The 16799-nt window shown below is 33.5% G+C and overlaps 2 protein-coding genes across 8 annotated transcripts in view; one reads left to right on the forward strand and one right to left on the reverse strand.

Annotated features, from left to right (window-relative positions):
• Positions 1–12724, reverse strand: part of LOC107222117 (putative phosphatidate phosphatase) — a 41070-nt gene extending 28346 nt beyond the window's left edge. For all 4 annotated transcript variants that reach the window (XM_046740746.1, XM_015661344.2, XM_046740748.1 and 1 more), the window contains exon 1: positions 12161–12724. In XM_046740746.1, coding sequence (XP_046596702.1) covers positions 12161–12224 — 64 coding nt within the window. In that variant the 5' untranslated portion in view covers positions 12225–12724. The remainder of the gene's footprint in view (positions 1–12160) is intronic.
• LOC107222122 (E3 ubiquitin-protein ligase COP1-like) overlaps positions 1–16799 on the forward strand; it is a 62516-nt gene that overhangs the window by 23190 nt on the left and 22527 nt on the right. The window contains exon 2 of one of the 4 annotated variants that reach the window (XM_046740730.1): positions 4552–4752. The exons of 2 other annotated variants lie outside the window; for them this stretch is intronic. The gene's annotated coding sequence lies outside the window, so the exon portion shown is untranslated. The remainder of the gene's footprint in view (positions 1–4551; positions 4753–16799) is intronic. One more of the 4 variants, XM_046740731.1, reaches the window with a different exon arrangement.

Below are 16799 nucleotides of genomic sequence, written 5' to 3' on the forward strand. Positions count from 1 at the left end.
TTGTCCCCCTCCCCCCCCCTTTTTTTTTCTTTCCAAATTTTCACACCTCGAGACGTAACTTGAGATCCTCGCCGTGTACTGCAATTTTCACGAAGTTAGGAAGAGAGCAGATACGAGAATATTATAGCTGTAATCGAGAAATATCCCTTCGAAAGAACAAAGTACGAAAGAGAATTATTCATTAAACCGATATTTGATATCGTCTAACTAACGTCGTCTAACTAGCATCGTCTAACTGACATCGTCTAACTGACATCGTCTAACTAGCATCGTCTAACTGACATCGTCTAACTGACATCGTCTAACTAGCATCGTCTAACTGACATCGTCTAACTGACATCGTCTAACTGACATCGTCTAACTAATATCGTCTGTATATAATCAATACAATTGAGATTTTCTTGCGGCGGGGGTGATAAACAGCTTAAACCTTATTCCATCATTCGACTTTTTCTCAGTATAATATCTAAAGTCGTCGAACAAATTTTAATTCAACTCGACGAGAGCTACAGAAGACCAATATATATATATATATATATTAAATAATAGAAAATAAATTTAGCCGATTATAGAGATTGGATCAATCGAGAACTAATTAACCCTAACGATATTTATACCGATTATTATACCGTTTCAATACCGAGTACGTTCTTTCGATAACGTCGGTTAACTTACGGGACACTCGTTATTAGATAAGTAGCCGAAAGCCCATATCGATCAAGTAGTCGATGGATATAAATTTCAAGCTGCTTTTAAGACCGAACGGTGTGCGGCAGAGGCCTGATCGATCGTGGAAGAATAGCTTCGAGTATATAACTCAGGTATAATTGGTACTCCGCACGACCAATATTTGTCCCTTATCTAACTGTGCTGCAGGGTCCGTAACCTCTGTGTATAGAACGTCATAAAATACCGGCTTTCGAAACTAGAGAAACGAATATATGGCCCATTCTCGAGGGGCGAGGGTTCCATACGCACCCTTATAACGTATAAGTCAACAAGCCGAGAGCCACACTTCAACTTATATGTATATGTATAAACAGCCAGTCGGGGTTTTAGGCCTGAAATTTTCAAGTGGGCAAGTCTAAATATCCCAGATTATTATCACGGCGAAATTGAACGATCGTCACGGTAAAAACTCTCTTTCAAGGCAATTCCCACAGATTAGGGATAAATAAGAATGGGAGAAATAACTTCGAGATTTGAATGACGCGATAATTTTTTTAGTCGAATTAATTTAAATTCATTCGTGTAATAGAACCTGATTTTTTTCTAACTCACACAAATTTTTTTAATTCAATTTAATTCGTCAATTTCATTCAAGTTCAAGCGAGTATCAAAAAATTTCAATTCGTTCTTTTGTGTTTCCTGCTAATTGAAATTAATTTGTTTTGTTTTTTTTTTTTTTTTATTTCAATTTGATTTCTGTTGTCTCTGTAAAAAGACAATTCTGGCACGAGTTGAAACTAATTCAAATCAACTCGACTTAATCTTTCACAATTCAGTTATTTCTCACTTAATTCTCATTATTTCAGTTAATCTTCAATAATTCAGTTAATTCTCATTAACTCACAATGCTGCTGAGGCATCAATTCAGTGAGTCATTTAACCCTAGAGTTATGAATACGTTGGATTTGGTGAAGTTGAATTAACGAAACATTGAAAGTACAACAGTGAGATATGGAAATTATCATAACAACGTTACTGTGATACTATATAAGAACTTCTAAACATTAAAGTATCAGTTTTTCTATTCTTTTTTTAGTTTAAATATGTAATTTACCGTTTCACACTGATATTTTCACCTGAATTTCTACACGGATTGAAAAAAAAAAAACTTCAATCAACTCGATGATCTGTATACGTATGTACGTTTATTTGAAGTGTGATGAATATATATATATATATGTATACACGTACAATGTATACATGTATACACGACTGTTTAACGCGATGTTATAAGATCAAACGGCGTGCCGCCCACCCGCATAGAATACACCGTGTGAAGACGGGTGAAGAACGGTGATATTGTTAGGATTCGTACCGTTGTTACAATTCTGCTTCCAGATAAGATAATAATAATTGAGCCATTGATGTCTGGCACATTCGAATTTATTCATCAACTTCAAAATGAAACCTGTCTAGAAATGTTCTAGGTGAAAAATAAAAGGTTTTAGAAATTTTCTCGGAATTTTCAGACCGTTTAAACAATGCTCCGGTTGATCCATAAAATTGCGTTATAAATAAAAATAAAAATAAAAAAGGAAAAAAAACAAATCGGCCCATCATGAGTCCGGCCTTGAAATGTTTGAAAAAAAAAACAATGTCCTTATCAAAATTACTCTCAGTATTTGGAAATAATTAACCAGTTGAACAAAAAAAATCAGAGTACTGTTTCAGAATTTGTTGTAATAGAAGAAAATTTTTTTTTTGTTTTGAAGATAATCAAAAATGGTGAGGGTCAAATGTTTGTAGGGTTCGCATGGAATTCCCCATATAATTAGACACTTGAGACTAGTTGTGTAATACCAGAGCCCTAAAACTGTGGCGAGAGTGAGAGAGAGTCGAGTCGAGACGGAATCGTGGTAACGGTTTGACACTTTTACGGGGCACTCAGCATTAATAGCAAGCGGTAAACACGAAAGAGACTGTAATATAAACTGAGAAAAAAATTATGGTATGGTTAGCAATCTGCAACGTCGTCTTCCACTTTCTTAAAACGAATTCACAGTTCGGCCGATCCAAAACATCCCATTTTTTCAAAGCTCTTACGGTCTGGACGGCGTTTTTGATAACTCCTTCGGACCGTCTATACGGAGAAATATTTTTCGAATTTCATAACGAGGGAAAAGTCAGGTAAATATCTGAAAAACTCGCGCGCGAGTGATGGAGGAAAATTATTTATTCGAATACGATTAAATTTTTGAGATACACAAATCAAGTGAATTTTGTAAACAATTCTCTTTCGTTGTTCCCGAAATTTTGTATCCAGGATTTAAATAAATTTTGTACATCACATTTTTACAAGAAAGTAAAAAAGAAATAAAACGATCGACAATTTTGTGCACAGAAATTACCAAATTTTTTAATACGTACGATATTTAATGAACCATTTGATTTCTCGGGTTATTTATATTTCACTTTAATACTTAACGCTCGACCAATGAATTTAGAAAAGAAAAAAGGGAACTTTAGTAATTCACTGTCGATATAAACATGTTTAAGACTCGGAGAAATTAATTATCGAACGATTTAATTAGCGTCCGAGTAAATTCCGGAACAACAGTAACACGTTTTGTAGTAGTGTTTAAATTTCCCATTCAACGCGTCGTTTTTTCTCCTTTGTATTCACCTGCAGCATTTCAACATCCGGTTCTCGACTCGACTACGCTACGGATCGTGTAAACGCATTTTTAAGAGCAGCGGCTTATTTGTTATACGAATCGAGAATACGATTTAGAAAAAAAGCGCCTCGCGTGCAGGTTACAATGCGTGAAAGAATTGTAACCGGAAACTTTCGACAGACCCGATAAATGTCCCCACAGGAAAGAGGCTTTTTCTTATTTGTAACGGTAATCTTTGAACAAATTACAAGCTTCTGCTGCTGCTACTATGCACCCGATTTGGATTAGCTGCATATCTTATACTCTTCGTTAAGTGGGAATAAAGTAGGACGAAAGTCTAAATAAAGTTTAAAAAAATAAAAGAAACTCGTTATTCAAGACAGAATATATCGCGTCTAGTGCATAGAGTTAATAGTAATTAGTGTTCAGATTTTAAAAAATGAAGAGAAGATAGCTCGGTATCTAAAAACGATGTATCGGAATCGCTCTTATCGCGTAATTTAGGTCAATAAAAGATAGTGGACTTGAGTTATTTTCACCGATTATAAACGGAATTATTTTTTAGAATTCAAGATTTTCAAGGAGGGTGACAAAATGGTAAAAATTCAGAAACAATACGCGTGTAATTTTTTTTTTAAACTGGTTATAAAAATCGAAAACAAATACAAATAGCTTCGAATTTATAAAAAAAAAAAATAAAAAAATCTATGGTAGATTCGTTTGATTTTACTCCACGACGTTTCATTTCGTTCGGAATACTGCAATATTCAACAATCACTGAAACCGAGACTGAAACGTTGTAAAATCGAATATTTAACGACGCAAAGACGATGAAAAAAAAGAAAAAAAAATACTCATTACATTAAATTGCTAGAAAATAGTCTCCTGAATAAAATGAGCCATATACCGAGTAAAGCGAAGTCGAACAAATTGACAGAATCTTTCATAATTCCGGTGTTTAAAATTTTTTTTTTCTTACTTACTTTGCTTAATTTAATACTATATTTAGTTTAAAGAATTTCTGTACTTCAATTGCTATTCACAGTATTTGTCCAACATTGCCATGGACGTGATAAATTATTATTGTTATTATAATAATTACTATTATTATTATTCATAGAAACGCGATGCAACATTGCTTGTTCGTTATCACCGTGCAACGAAAAGGCCACGTGCATGAAATTCTTTCTCCATACTTGCATAATAGGGCGATGACTACAAGTAGGTACAACAATAGCCAACTTTGTCTGACACGGGGTTTATACAGATCCAAGATCCAAGATGGAGCGTTATTACAATAACAGGGGAGGAGCAAAGGAGAATAAGAATTATACGAACAAGAAACAAGAGGGGAACATCGAGTAAGCACAGAGCGCCGCCTTGTCTAGCCGAAATAGTGAAGTTGCTGGTGAGAATCTTACTCTAGTTTACACGTTACGTTCAGATTATGGGGCGATTTTGTTGCCATTCACGTCTTATCTGCTGCTTCTCCCAGCTGTTTTATTAAGAGGACGTTACGGTAACTCTTTACCGACCGAGTGAAATTTATCACTTATGTTGACAATCGCAAAAAATTTAATGCCGATAGCGGCTTTCGTTAGAAAAGAAACATTCGAAAAATTTTTGGTGCTTCGTGCGAGAATAACGCCAGGAAATTTATACCTTTTTGTTTTTTTTTTTATTTTGCGTTAGTGAAAACACGCGATATTTCACTCGGTCGGTAAAGACGGACTGTGGCATCCTCTTAATGATACAATATTGTACAATATCGATGAATATACGTATAATGTGGCACAATCGTCGCTTTGTTTTATTTTTTACGCATCTACTTTGTTAATCTTCGCATTATGTTGTTCGCTGTACATCTTTCTCCGTTTTCTTCTAATTTTATTCTTCTTCTTTTCACCTTCCGCGTACGTCGACCCCCCGTTTCGCACTTCGTACTTCCCCGCAAGTTCCAAGTTTTGTTGCCCTGTGACCACGGATCGCGTTCGTAAGTCAGCCGCCGATATGACGCGGCTCGCTAATTGTTACTGCCATCGGTAGAGAATATGCCGGAGTTACACAATGAAATCAATCATTATAATAGTTAAAGTGGTCGTTATTTCCTAATCTCAATTATGACTAAACCAAAAGACAAAACAAAAGACGATTCATCTAACAACAGAAAATTTCAATACAGGCAATTGAATATTGACTGTATCCACCTTATCGCTCGGCTTGCATCTTATCTGCTTTGGAATAAGTGATTTTCTTTTCTTTTCTCTTCTTTTCTCTTCGCTTATCAGGCTTGTACACAAATTTATTACATTTGTTCAGATTAAATGTTTCACAGAAGTATCAAAAAATTCGGGGACGGTACCTCGACTTTTTTTTTCCAGATTTTTGTACGATGTAACAGCGTGCGATACGTACCGGGACAATCTCTTGAAACTTGAAAATCAACCGCGCATGCGCCAAATAATTCAATCTCATTGGTCGGCGAAATCTTCCCGCAGCGATATTCTTGTCTGCGATGCAGGCGAGCCAACGTACGCAAAATGTCTACGTTTGAATTTTCAAAGAGCATTAGCATTAAATTCCGACCGTTCTTTGAAGAATCAACTTTCCGACCCGATAACAAATGTTTCCCAAACCTTTCCGAGTCACCTTCTCAATTATTTGATATTCTAACCTCGAAAATTCGTATCAACTACGTCGCCAGCAGAAACAGTTTGACAGCTGAAACTCGGGTTGGCCAGCCTGCACGAACAGCTGATAAAACTCGCGCATGCGCGGTTAATTTTCAAGTCTCAAGAGATTGTCCCCGGTATGTAAAAAGCAAATACGTAAACTAGAGTTTTTGTGAGTTTGATGAAAAATGTTAAATTAATTCGATGACAGAGCTCTAAAACTAATCCACTCTGGATAGGCATGAATTTTTCTCCTACAAAAACATATTCAATGATCTGATACATATTTACGTAAAAATGACGAATGTTGATTGGTTAAACAACTGAGACCGGGCAGAATTAAATGAAATTTGAAAAAGTTGAATGGTCTCAAGTTACAATAAAGATATTATGCAGACATGTAATAGTTCAGTGAATCTGCATGAAAAAAATGATTTTGTTCGATTGCAGTTGAAACGCATCCTGGAAAAAATTTATATTTAAAAAATTTTTGACAGGCCATTCAGGCTAGACTTTTTGATTTGTTTAAAATCACGCGTATTTTCTTCTTCCTAGCTAATTAAACGTTTAGTATCATCGACAAACAAACAGTTCATTTAGGTTATAGAATAAATATCTGAGGCGAGTGTGATAATAGAAACAAGACAAACGTCTCAAACTTGTCGTAAGTAAATAACAGTGCGTTTCGTTTTCCTCTGGTCATCGCAATGTTCATTGCATCTAACGGTGTCTCATTGTCAGAAAAACGAGAAGCACTGTAATATTTTCGCGATTTTGAAATTCGGCCCAATTTCCTTTAACAAAGTTTTCAGAATTTTTCTAGCGAAACTTGAATTTAAAAACAATCACTGATCTCGTCGATTTGCATAGGACAAATAAAGGATATTTGAAGAAAAAAAAAAAACTTACAAAGCTTATCGCGCACAGAATTAATGCCAATTTCTCTTCAAGCTTCTGATAATTTACAGTAAAACTTGATGATAGAATTAAATCTATTTTCATGGAACAAATAAAGAGAATTAATAATAAATTAGAGAGCTATTGTTGTCTTATTTTGTTACAAAATCAGGACAAGACAATCAGTTTTACGCACGACTAGCTTGCTTAGTGTGTCCTGCTTTGCATGCTTGTATAGTTTATTCCCAACTAGGCCATCATCCGTCAGTTATTATTATTATTGTTGTTGTTGTTGTTGTTGTTGTTATTATTATTATTATTATTATTATTATTATTATTATTATTATAAAACGAGGCATAATTCTCCCTTCGATCACATCACGCAAGTGTGTGGTATCCGCAAAATCTATTCACCCATTTATTACAATCTGAGAGCGAAGGGAAAGGGAGGGGGAAGAGAAGAGATGGGAAATAAAGTGGAAATAAGGGGAGAGAACCGTACGTAACCAGATACGATTATTGCGTCGTCGGGTATGTAAAAGGGAAAGAAGAAAAAAAAAGTAAATAAAAAAATAAACCAGTATTTAGTGCGAATGAACTGGCTTACCACAAGAATTTATTTGCTAAATACATGCCCATTATTACAATTGTGCAAATGTCTGATCCTTGCGATTTAGCTGATTATGATAAAATTAATTTCAATTCAGAAATGAGAAGACAAAACCTGACCGATCAGTTTCGAACAAGGAAATTAATCGATTCTATACAGGATGCGAGCACGTGTATGTATATTAGAATGATTCATTTTTTAACTTTTTTTTTTTTTTTTTTTTTTTCAACTTTTTAAGATGCTGTTAGAAAAATTTGTGACAAATACCGAACAAAAGAAAAGAAAAGAAAAGAAAAAAAAAATGTGAAAACTGGAGGAAGTAGGAAAATATTTAGAGGTCGCTGCCATTTATCGTAATATATTTTATTTATTTTTACGTATACACCTTACAGACTTGTGCATATGCATTCGTTTTTTTTTTTTTCTGTATGTTGGTCCGATTAATTGTTCACCAATCAACGGCAAACTGCGTCAAACAATTCCGCGGTTGGCTGTTCTCGTCTTTTAACCGAAAGATTAAATCGTCTCGGTGAAATTTTTGACAACTGTTCTCGTTACCGAAAGAAAAGTATTACGCGTCACCTGGATTTCCATATTTCGTTTTCAGTACTCATTTTTATGACACGATGATATAATAAAGTCCGTAAGGTTTACTCATAAAAATAAATAAACAATATTACAATAATCGGTAGCGACCGCTAAATAATTTCCTACCTCCTCCAGATCTTGCGACAATTTATTTATTTTTTTTTTCAGTAACTGTCATAAATTTATCGAATAACAACTTGAAAGAAATTTTTTATTTCTTTTTTTTCCAAAGTTGAGAAATGAATCAACCTAACGCGTATGTAATTATTAAACACACACAATGAGTCTCAATTTTCCAAGGTATCTCTATCGGGCGTTGAAATAGAATTTTTATCTGTACAAGTATTAGCAGTTTATGCTACGGCAAACGTGAGCTCAGATTGCAAAGAAGAAAATATTTACAATGAGCTACGTAAACGGCATGACGTGTAGAGTTTATTCACGTGTGTCATCCAGTATTACATCCTCTCAGTTGCCAAATCAACCGAATCCTTGTCTCTCTCTCTCTCACGATTTGCATTGAACGTATAACAAAACGTATGCTTAGCTATAAATATTTTGCGCTCGTGAAAATCTTACACCTTGTGCTAAATCTAAACGTGTCTGTGAAGTAATGTATCAGGTATACTTGTCACGGAAATTTTCGCATGCAGATGTGAAATTCAATATTAAAATTTCACACGTCACGATTAGTACCGATTGTTTTTATTTATTTATTTATTTATTTTTTTTTGAAGAAGAAGAAGATGAAACATTCAGTTTTATGCATCATTATGTACATAATAGACTGGTTGAAAAAAATGGACTATTTTTTTCCAATGTCAGATGTTTAATAGTTGTAGGATGAAGAAATAAGACCTTGATATTAATATTTAGTGGTTACTGGACGCAATTTTTCAGTTTACAATTCAATTAACGTGAAAAAAGTATTTTAGTTATTTTGGAATTTTGTAGCTCAGTAACGAGGCGATGTACGAAAATTTGCGATACATATTTTTGCAGGGAATTTAATGCTCTACAAAAAAGGTCTATGATAATTTTTCGATAACTAAACTCTTTCAAAAGTTATTCAAGATTAGAGTCGAAATCATGTGAAAATTCACCTTTTGCGAAATTTCGCGCGAAAATAATATACTTATCGTAAAATATTGTGGTTTTTTTTTTAATTTTTTTTTTTTTATACAAAGCATTTCAGTCGCTATAAAATCATGTCATTCAATTGATTTTCAACCAAAGTAAATTCATTTTTTTCCCCAAGAAAAGGTGCCTTTAAAGTTAAATTACATATATTACATATTATTACTTGTAATAGTTACAAAATAAATTTGCTTAACTTGAATATTAAGCGAATGACATGATTTTATAGCGGTTGTTATGTTAGACAAAAAAAAAAAAATTAAAAAAAGTCAGTGTTTCGTGATAAATCTGGCTGTTAATATCGAACAAAATCGAATTCTTACATAATTTTAACGTTAACCTTGAATAACTTTTGAAACAGTTCAGTTATCAAAAAATTATAAGAGACCTTTTTTGTAGAGCATTAAATTCCCTACAAAAACATGCATCGGTTAGAAATAAGTAAAATTAATTTCGCGTGTTAATTAAATGAAAAATGAAAACTGGCGTTCAGAAACCACTAAATATTTATACATCAAAGGCTCAAGTCGTAACAGGCGTTCTATTTCTTTTTCCTACGACTATCAAACGTGTGACGTTGTAAAAAGAAAAAAAAAAGTCGATTTTTTTTGGACCACCCTAGTATTCGTTCGTTAAGAAATTTTTTCTTTCAATTACAAATCCAATTCTCTTTTATTTACCGTGTCCTTCTCTCAATCCTTATACAAATTACTCTCCGTGACAAGTCATTTTGAAAAAATATCAAAAACTCAGTATAACCAATCGATTTTTCGATCGCTTTTTCTTTCGACACAACTACGCCGAAATTTGACAATGTCATTATTGATCAACAGATATTAAATGATAATTGATCGAACTCAAGATCGTGATCTGCATAGTCGAGCAGCTAGTTGTAAAAAAAAAAAATAAATAAAAAACTTTCATCGAATTGACCATGCACTATGTATAGTTCAGTTTCTCAAAGATCATTAAGAAGCGCACGAGATAATTCCAGGATTATGCAGGTAGGATATCCCTTCGCTGAACCATCAAATGATTCATGCCAATCGGTGTCACAATCGATATTTATCATAATCTCTTCACTCGTCTATGTTGAGTTTCTTATCAACCTTGTCGTTTTATCGATGCATAAACTCGTCCTTAGTCACCTGCATTACTGCAATTTATCAAAACTCAGAATTCCCGAAAGAAGAAAGTCACGATTTTGTTTTATTTATTGTAGTTATTATTATTCGTTTTTTCTTGTTTCCTTTTTTTTTTTTTTTTTTTTTTTATTGATATTTTGTTTTACCAATCAATGATTAAATCTTAGGCCTGCGATTTTACTCAACGTACACATAAGTTACAGACACGTGAGGTTTGTGAATACGGTAGTTATTCGTTTTCAAATTAATGTTTGGCTTCTTAACCCGTTCGAAATGGAAAGTTAGTTTTAATCAAGCCCCAATCCTGCCTATACAAAAGTCAATGAATAATATATCGCGTAATTAAATCCCATCAAATTTTTCTTCTTATTGTAATTGCGTGTAACGATGTTAATTGATAATCAGAAGGAGAAACATTCGTTTGGCGTGATTTCATTGCATGATTTTACGGAAAAATTGAATTTTAATTGATTCGCAGAAACTTTATTTTTGTCGACGAAAATTGTTACATCAATTTGACGGATTGTTAAATAATTTCTTCCAATCGATAAGAGTTTTATCGATTTTATAAAATAGTTTCGTTAAATTTGCCATCATACATATATCCATAATTTAGTTTAGTTTTTTTTTTTTTTCTCAACAATTTCTTTCATTTCATCAAATCACTATAAAAACACTTCTTCAGTTTGATAAAATAACTCACTACACAGATTCATAGAATTCATACACAATTGAATCTAATTGAGCTTCAAATTAATAAAGTTTTTTCAAACCTAATAAAATTAAAGTATATATTCCGTAGAATCAAAGAATTACGACGGAGATTGACGGTTTGGTAAATATTTTTCCCACTGTTTATTCACGACTCGATATCCGGCAGTCGTGCAAAAACGATGAAAAAAAAAAAAATAGCATTACAATTTCAGCCAGCATTCGCGCTTGTTATAAACTATTATTCCGAAATTTCATTCCTTACTTTACTCCAATTTATAAACTTTATTCAGTATAAATATTCTATTTACGGAATAGAGGAGATTAAATTGCCGGAAACTAAGTTTGTCGTGAGATATGATTAAGATTGTATTGTTTAAATTTGATTAGAATTTGTTTTTATTCGTCTTAAATTAATTCGTATTGATTAATCCTAGTTTTCTCTGTATTTGAATTTATAAAAAGCATTCTTTTTTTCGCGCCTGCGCATTGCAAAAAAAAATTTAATCGTTTATACAAGGACGAGAGTCAAGTGTCTCTTCAATTAGATATGAGCTTTCTTTCAGTTTTATACGTATGCGCACGGAATGAATAAAAAAACCACTACGCTACGCTACTTAGATTCTGCAGTGTTATTAGGATATGTATGTCGCCTAGTTCGCGAAGTAGGCTATAGATATACGCCTGTACTATAAAAACTAAATGACCGGAAGAGCGCGGTGTGCTGTCAAGCTGACAGCTGCTGGCTGATCACGGTCACTTTTCGCGTCTAAATCTCTTTCTCTCTTTCTCCTTATGCCGTTTTTTTTTTCTTCAATTCCTTAATTCATAATCAATTTTATCAATCAATCAACGAATCAACCATATAGTAAAAAATCATCGACTATACCTAATTCGTTTATCTTATGACCGAGTTTCGCGATCGGTTAACTTTACAGATCATCCGCGTTAATTAACATTAGTCGCACATGCATTTGTTAGGTGGTGAGAAAAAAAAAAAAAAAAAAACAACAAAACAAAAAAGGTAGACAATTTATTACCAAATTTGGAACTCACCGACGAAAAGGCAGAGAAAATCGATGACCATCTTCGTCAGAATCTGCATAGAATCGCGGTCCATGTTTGGTCCCCTTTTTTTGTCTCTTGCTTCTACCGATTCTTACTCACTGATTGAATTTCTTTCAAAGTATAAATTGTACGACGAATTACGTTGAATCTTTTAACCGCGTATTTACATATACAAAATGTACTGTCCTCTAGGTACGTAATTCAAAAAATTAAATTTGAACAACAGTTACAACCAACGATCGTTTTATCCCACGATTGTTGACAATTCTTATTCGAACAGATCCTAGATACTTTTTTTTTCTATCTATCTGTAAAATGTATTCCCCAAGATTGTCGTATCGTAATTAAAACATTCCTGTCTTATTTATCTCATCATATCGTTTTGTTTCGTGTAATTTTTCTGCCCTATTTTCAACCAACTCAGCCCCCCGATTCTTCGAGTAATTGTGGCTTCCAATTAAGTAAAGACAGGTGCGCGTATTTTACGACGCGAGACTCTGACGCGCGGATCGGATCGCCCGATGTTGCCTCTTACGAAGCTGACGTTCGACTGAACTCAGCTGCGCGCGCACCGCTGACAGAAGAGCGTCGACTCTCCCACCCTCGCTCTCCCATCTCCTTCTCTCTCTCTCTCCTTCGCCGCTCTCACTCTCACTCGACTCGCTCGTCGTATCTCACTGATACTTGCGCGCATCGATAATGATTATGCTCACGATCTCTGCAATAGGTACTGGGTGAATAAAAAATATCATATATATCGAATTATAAATATTATGTAATCGAATATGTGGGGCATTCCGTGTCAAATCTACCAATGATTTTCCCTCACTATTGTTCACTCTCGTCACAATTTTTTATACGATTTTCCCCGTCTCATAAATGCACTCCTGAATTTTTTCAAATTTTTTATCTAATATCACGAATTTTCTACGATTATTCAATTCCATCTAAAAAAACAGCATTTGTTAAAATCTTTATTCAGATCATTTTTACACTTGTCCCATAACGGGGTAATTTTTTTTCTGTACTTTTTTTTTTTTTTTTTAGCTTCTTAAACATTCCGTAGATTTGCAAGATTTTTTGAATAGTTACCAAAATTCTGTAAGGAAGAAAAGAATTCTAAAAATTGTGTACAAAATTTTTCATAATTTTTCCGATAATTTACATTTGCAAGTTACTGTATTGTAAGATTAATGTTAGAATCACCTATAAATGTAGTTCTGATTGTTATAACCAGACTAGGTAGATACTCGTACCAAAATTCTTTTCCATCGTAACAATATTTGTATTATTTATTGTAACGATACTAATTTTGCTGTAATTTTCTACCAATTCTCGGTGCAAATAAATGAAATCTCACTACAGGAATGTGAGCTGAATAAATTTTTTTTTTTCATTCTTGATCACACCGGAGATAAAAACTTTTAATGCAAATTTCATCACCTGCAGCGAGACTCTTGTGCTTTGCAGGATATCGCGATAGAGCACGCATTTTTTTCCTCAGGTATTTCAAGCATGATTTGTCTGAGGTAGTCAGAAGCTCTTCCTGCATACAGGAAATCAAACTACGATTAATCGTCATTTAATAGAAATTCTGGAGTGGTCGAATCATTTTCGAGGAATTCGACGTTGGATGGTAAAAGACCTGCTGAATCATGGGGAAATTTCATAACTCAAGGTTGTTGAAATTTATTTGGATGTTGCAAAAACGACTTTCACTTTGTTATGAATTTCATATACATTTGGTTTACTCATTGTCAGTTCCAGTGAATATTTAGAACTTTTATCTTTTCGATACTGCCGAATGACGGCGATTTCCTCCGAAATTTTGTGATACATAATTCGCAGTCTAAGGATTCGAATTCGGAACTAATGTTACGGTCAGAATTACACTGATTCTTCTATGAACGATTATTTCCAACGAATTTTCATTCCTGAAGTAATAAAATTCATCCTGGAAATGATTATCAAGTTTTTCCATCATGACAAACGCGAAAATTATTATGTGAAAATTTTTGATATAATTTATAACTTGGTACATTAATACATACATAATTTGGTCAAATAGCGTATTGAGAAGATACGTTTGAATATTAAAAAACAACTAATCTTTGTAGAAATTTGTTTTTCAAATTTTTTTTGTCTCACTAAATTTCGAGAATTATCTCCTTCATTGGCTTGAATTCTACTCTTATTAATATTTTAATCAAAACATGGACAATTTGCTTTTCGCGATAGGAAATTAGTATTCAAATTCTCACGGGTGATAATTTTTCGACCAAATGTGAAAACCCTTCGTTCAATGTACGCAAATTTGTTTATTCCGATGAGGTCAGAGAATGCTGTGGTTATAGAAATACGATATTACATTGCGAGTGAAAATATTAGCGACAATGATAACGTCTTCAAAGAGAATTACAAGAGAAAGAAAATAAAGCGAAGCTTATATACGACGCTAATTGCTGTAATAGTTGTATCCGACGATCTGTCAAATTCCTACGAATTTATGAGGGTAAATACTCTGCTTGCTCGGGATCTTTGAACTCTACCGACTTGCTGTGGGAGTTGATATAATCAGATATTTCTTCGCTAATTAACTTGTTTATCCATTTCTGTAGTTACTGGAACAAAAGTTTGAATGGAAATCGGATTTTTTACTAAGTTACAATAACGCGATTGAGAAAAAAAAATTTTAATTTCCTGGGCCTAAAGAAGGAAAAAATATATTTGTGATATTTTTTGTTGCATAACGCTTCGGCGTTTAAATATTAGTTTTTCAAAGTTCGACAAAAAATGAAAAAAAAGTTAATGCAAATGAAATCCTAATTTTGCCAATTCTTATACGGTATTTCGTCTTTGTCGAAATATGAAACCGAAAACGCTGAAAAACCAAGTTTAACTCATTATTTCAGTGTAGCCATAAGTGCAAAAATTAGAGATTTTTAGGCGATTCCAAGAAGCTCATTTATTTTTTTATTGCCGGAATTTTGTGAAATTAAATCAAACTTTTGACGATCTTCGAACGTCATCTCGTTTCAGTCTGAACAAAAGCATTCCAAAAAAAAATTATTCTGTTACCGCATAATATACAATTTGATTGAATCTGTGAAACATTCGTCAATATTTCTCGATGCAAATTCAATTGACCACAAAAAATGTAGTGACAAAAAATTGCAGAAAAACACAATTATGACCGCAAGATCTTGTTAGTATTCGACAAATCACTTCACCGTTTGTAATATACTTCCTTCTTTATTTTCTTATTCCTGATTTATTAGTCAGCCACATCAGTCGTTGATGTTACCGTTATACAATTGCGTCTGTAAATGAAAGAAAAATTTGTACGTGTATTAAGCAGAAAAACAAAAAAAAAAAAAAATAAAGAAATAAATACTTGGCTAACATTTTTTTCTTATACCGATTAAACAATAATTGCAGTAAATTGATGAATCAGATTGAAAACTACAGCAATATAATCTCACCGTCGTGCTAATCGTAAGATATATTTATATACATACCCAAAATTAGTGAAATTCGATTCTTTGTGTAATCTTCAGTAATTACCTTTTGTTTTTCTCTGAAAATTTGATTTTTTTCCTCCATACTAATTAACTTGTGCAACGGAAATTACTGGCATCAGACACCTGAAAAGAAAATGATTTAAGTAATTGAATACGAACCTTCCTGCTACGTATTAGAATATTTGTTTTTGTGAAAAAAAAAATTTTTCCCTGCTGTGTATGAATAAAAATAATAATCGTCGTGTTGGGATGATGATTTTAAGAAAAAAATTACCTGCAGTCGTAATGCAATTCTCTGCATGTTAAGTAAGTTGTAGTTAAAATTCATGCAAAATACATTGAAATATAAGAGTCTTAATATTTTTTACTCAGTAGGAATTGAAATGTACTTGATACACACACACACACACACATATATATATATTTCAAATGAATTTTTCGACAGGTTTGCATTTGAGTAAATCAATTTTCTGGCTTCAGATTCAGAAGCTGTGACCGCTGGGCGAATCCTAACCAAACCTGACTTAACCCAAGCATTTTGTCGACAAAAGAGACAAGAATGGGGCGTCTTTCTTCCCCTAGTAGATCACCCGATGGCCTCCATGCAGTTTCGGGATCTAGCTTCCAAGTTTAACGCCTTTTGAATGGAGCATTTTTTCATCGACTCCTTTGGCGGCCCGCGGCAAGAAGGCGATCCCGTCGTCGGGTTGGTCCTTTTTTCATTCGGGATCCCTTTTCCCAGTTTTTATGCCGATGTTATACCCTTACCGTTCGCACAAACGAATGTAAAATCCGGAGTATTGTTGAAATTTTATTTCTGCATGCCTGGTTTTTGATCAATTGAAAACGAAAAAACTCGGGGCAATTTATTTCGTCATTTTGCCGTCGACACGGAATGACAGAATGGATGTAATCTCAAAAAAAGAAAGAAAAAAGAAAAACCAGATTTAGAGATTCGGGAATCTATGAAATCACAAATGGTAAACCATATTTTCTCCAATTTGTTTGTTTTTTTTTTACACTTTTTTACCATTTTTTAATATATCTACAAAGCGTATTTTTGGAGAAAAATTAGATAATCCTTTCAGTCACACATTTTTCCACTA

The sequence above is a fragment of the Neodiprion lecontei genome, chromosome 5 (genome assembly GCF_021901455.1).
Source record: "Neodiprion lecontei isolate iyNeoLeco1 chromosome 5, iyNeoLeco1.1, whole genome shotgun sequence".
NCBI lineage: Eukaryota > Metazoa > Arthropoda > Insecta > Hymenoptera > Diprionidae > Neodiprion > Neodiprion lecontei.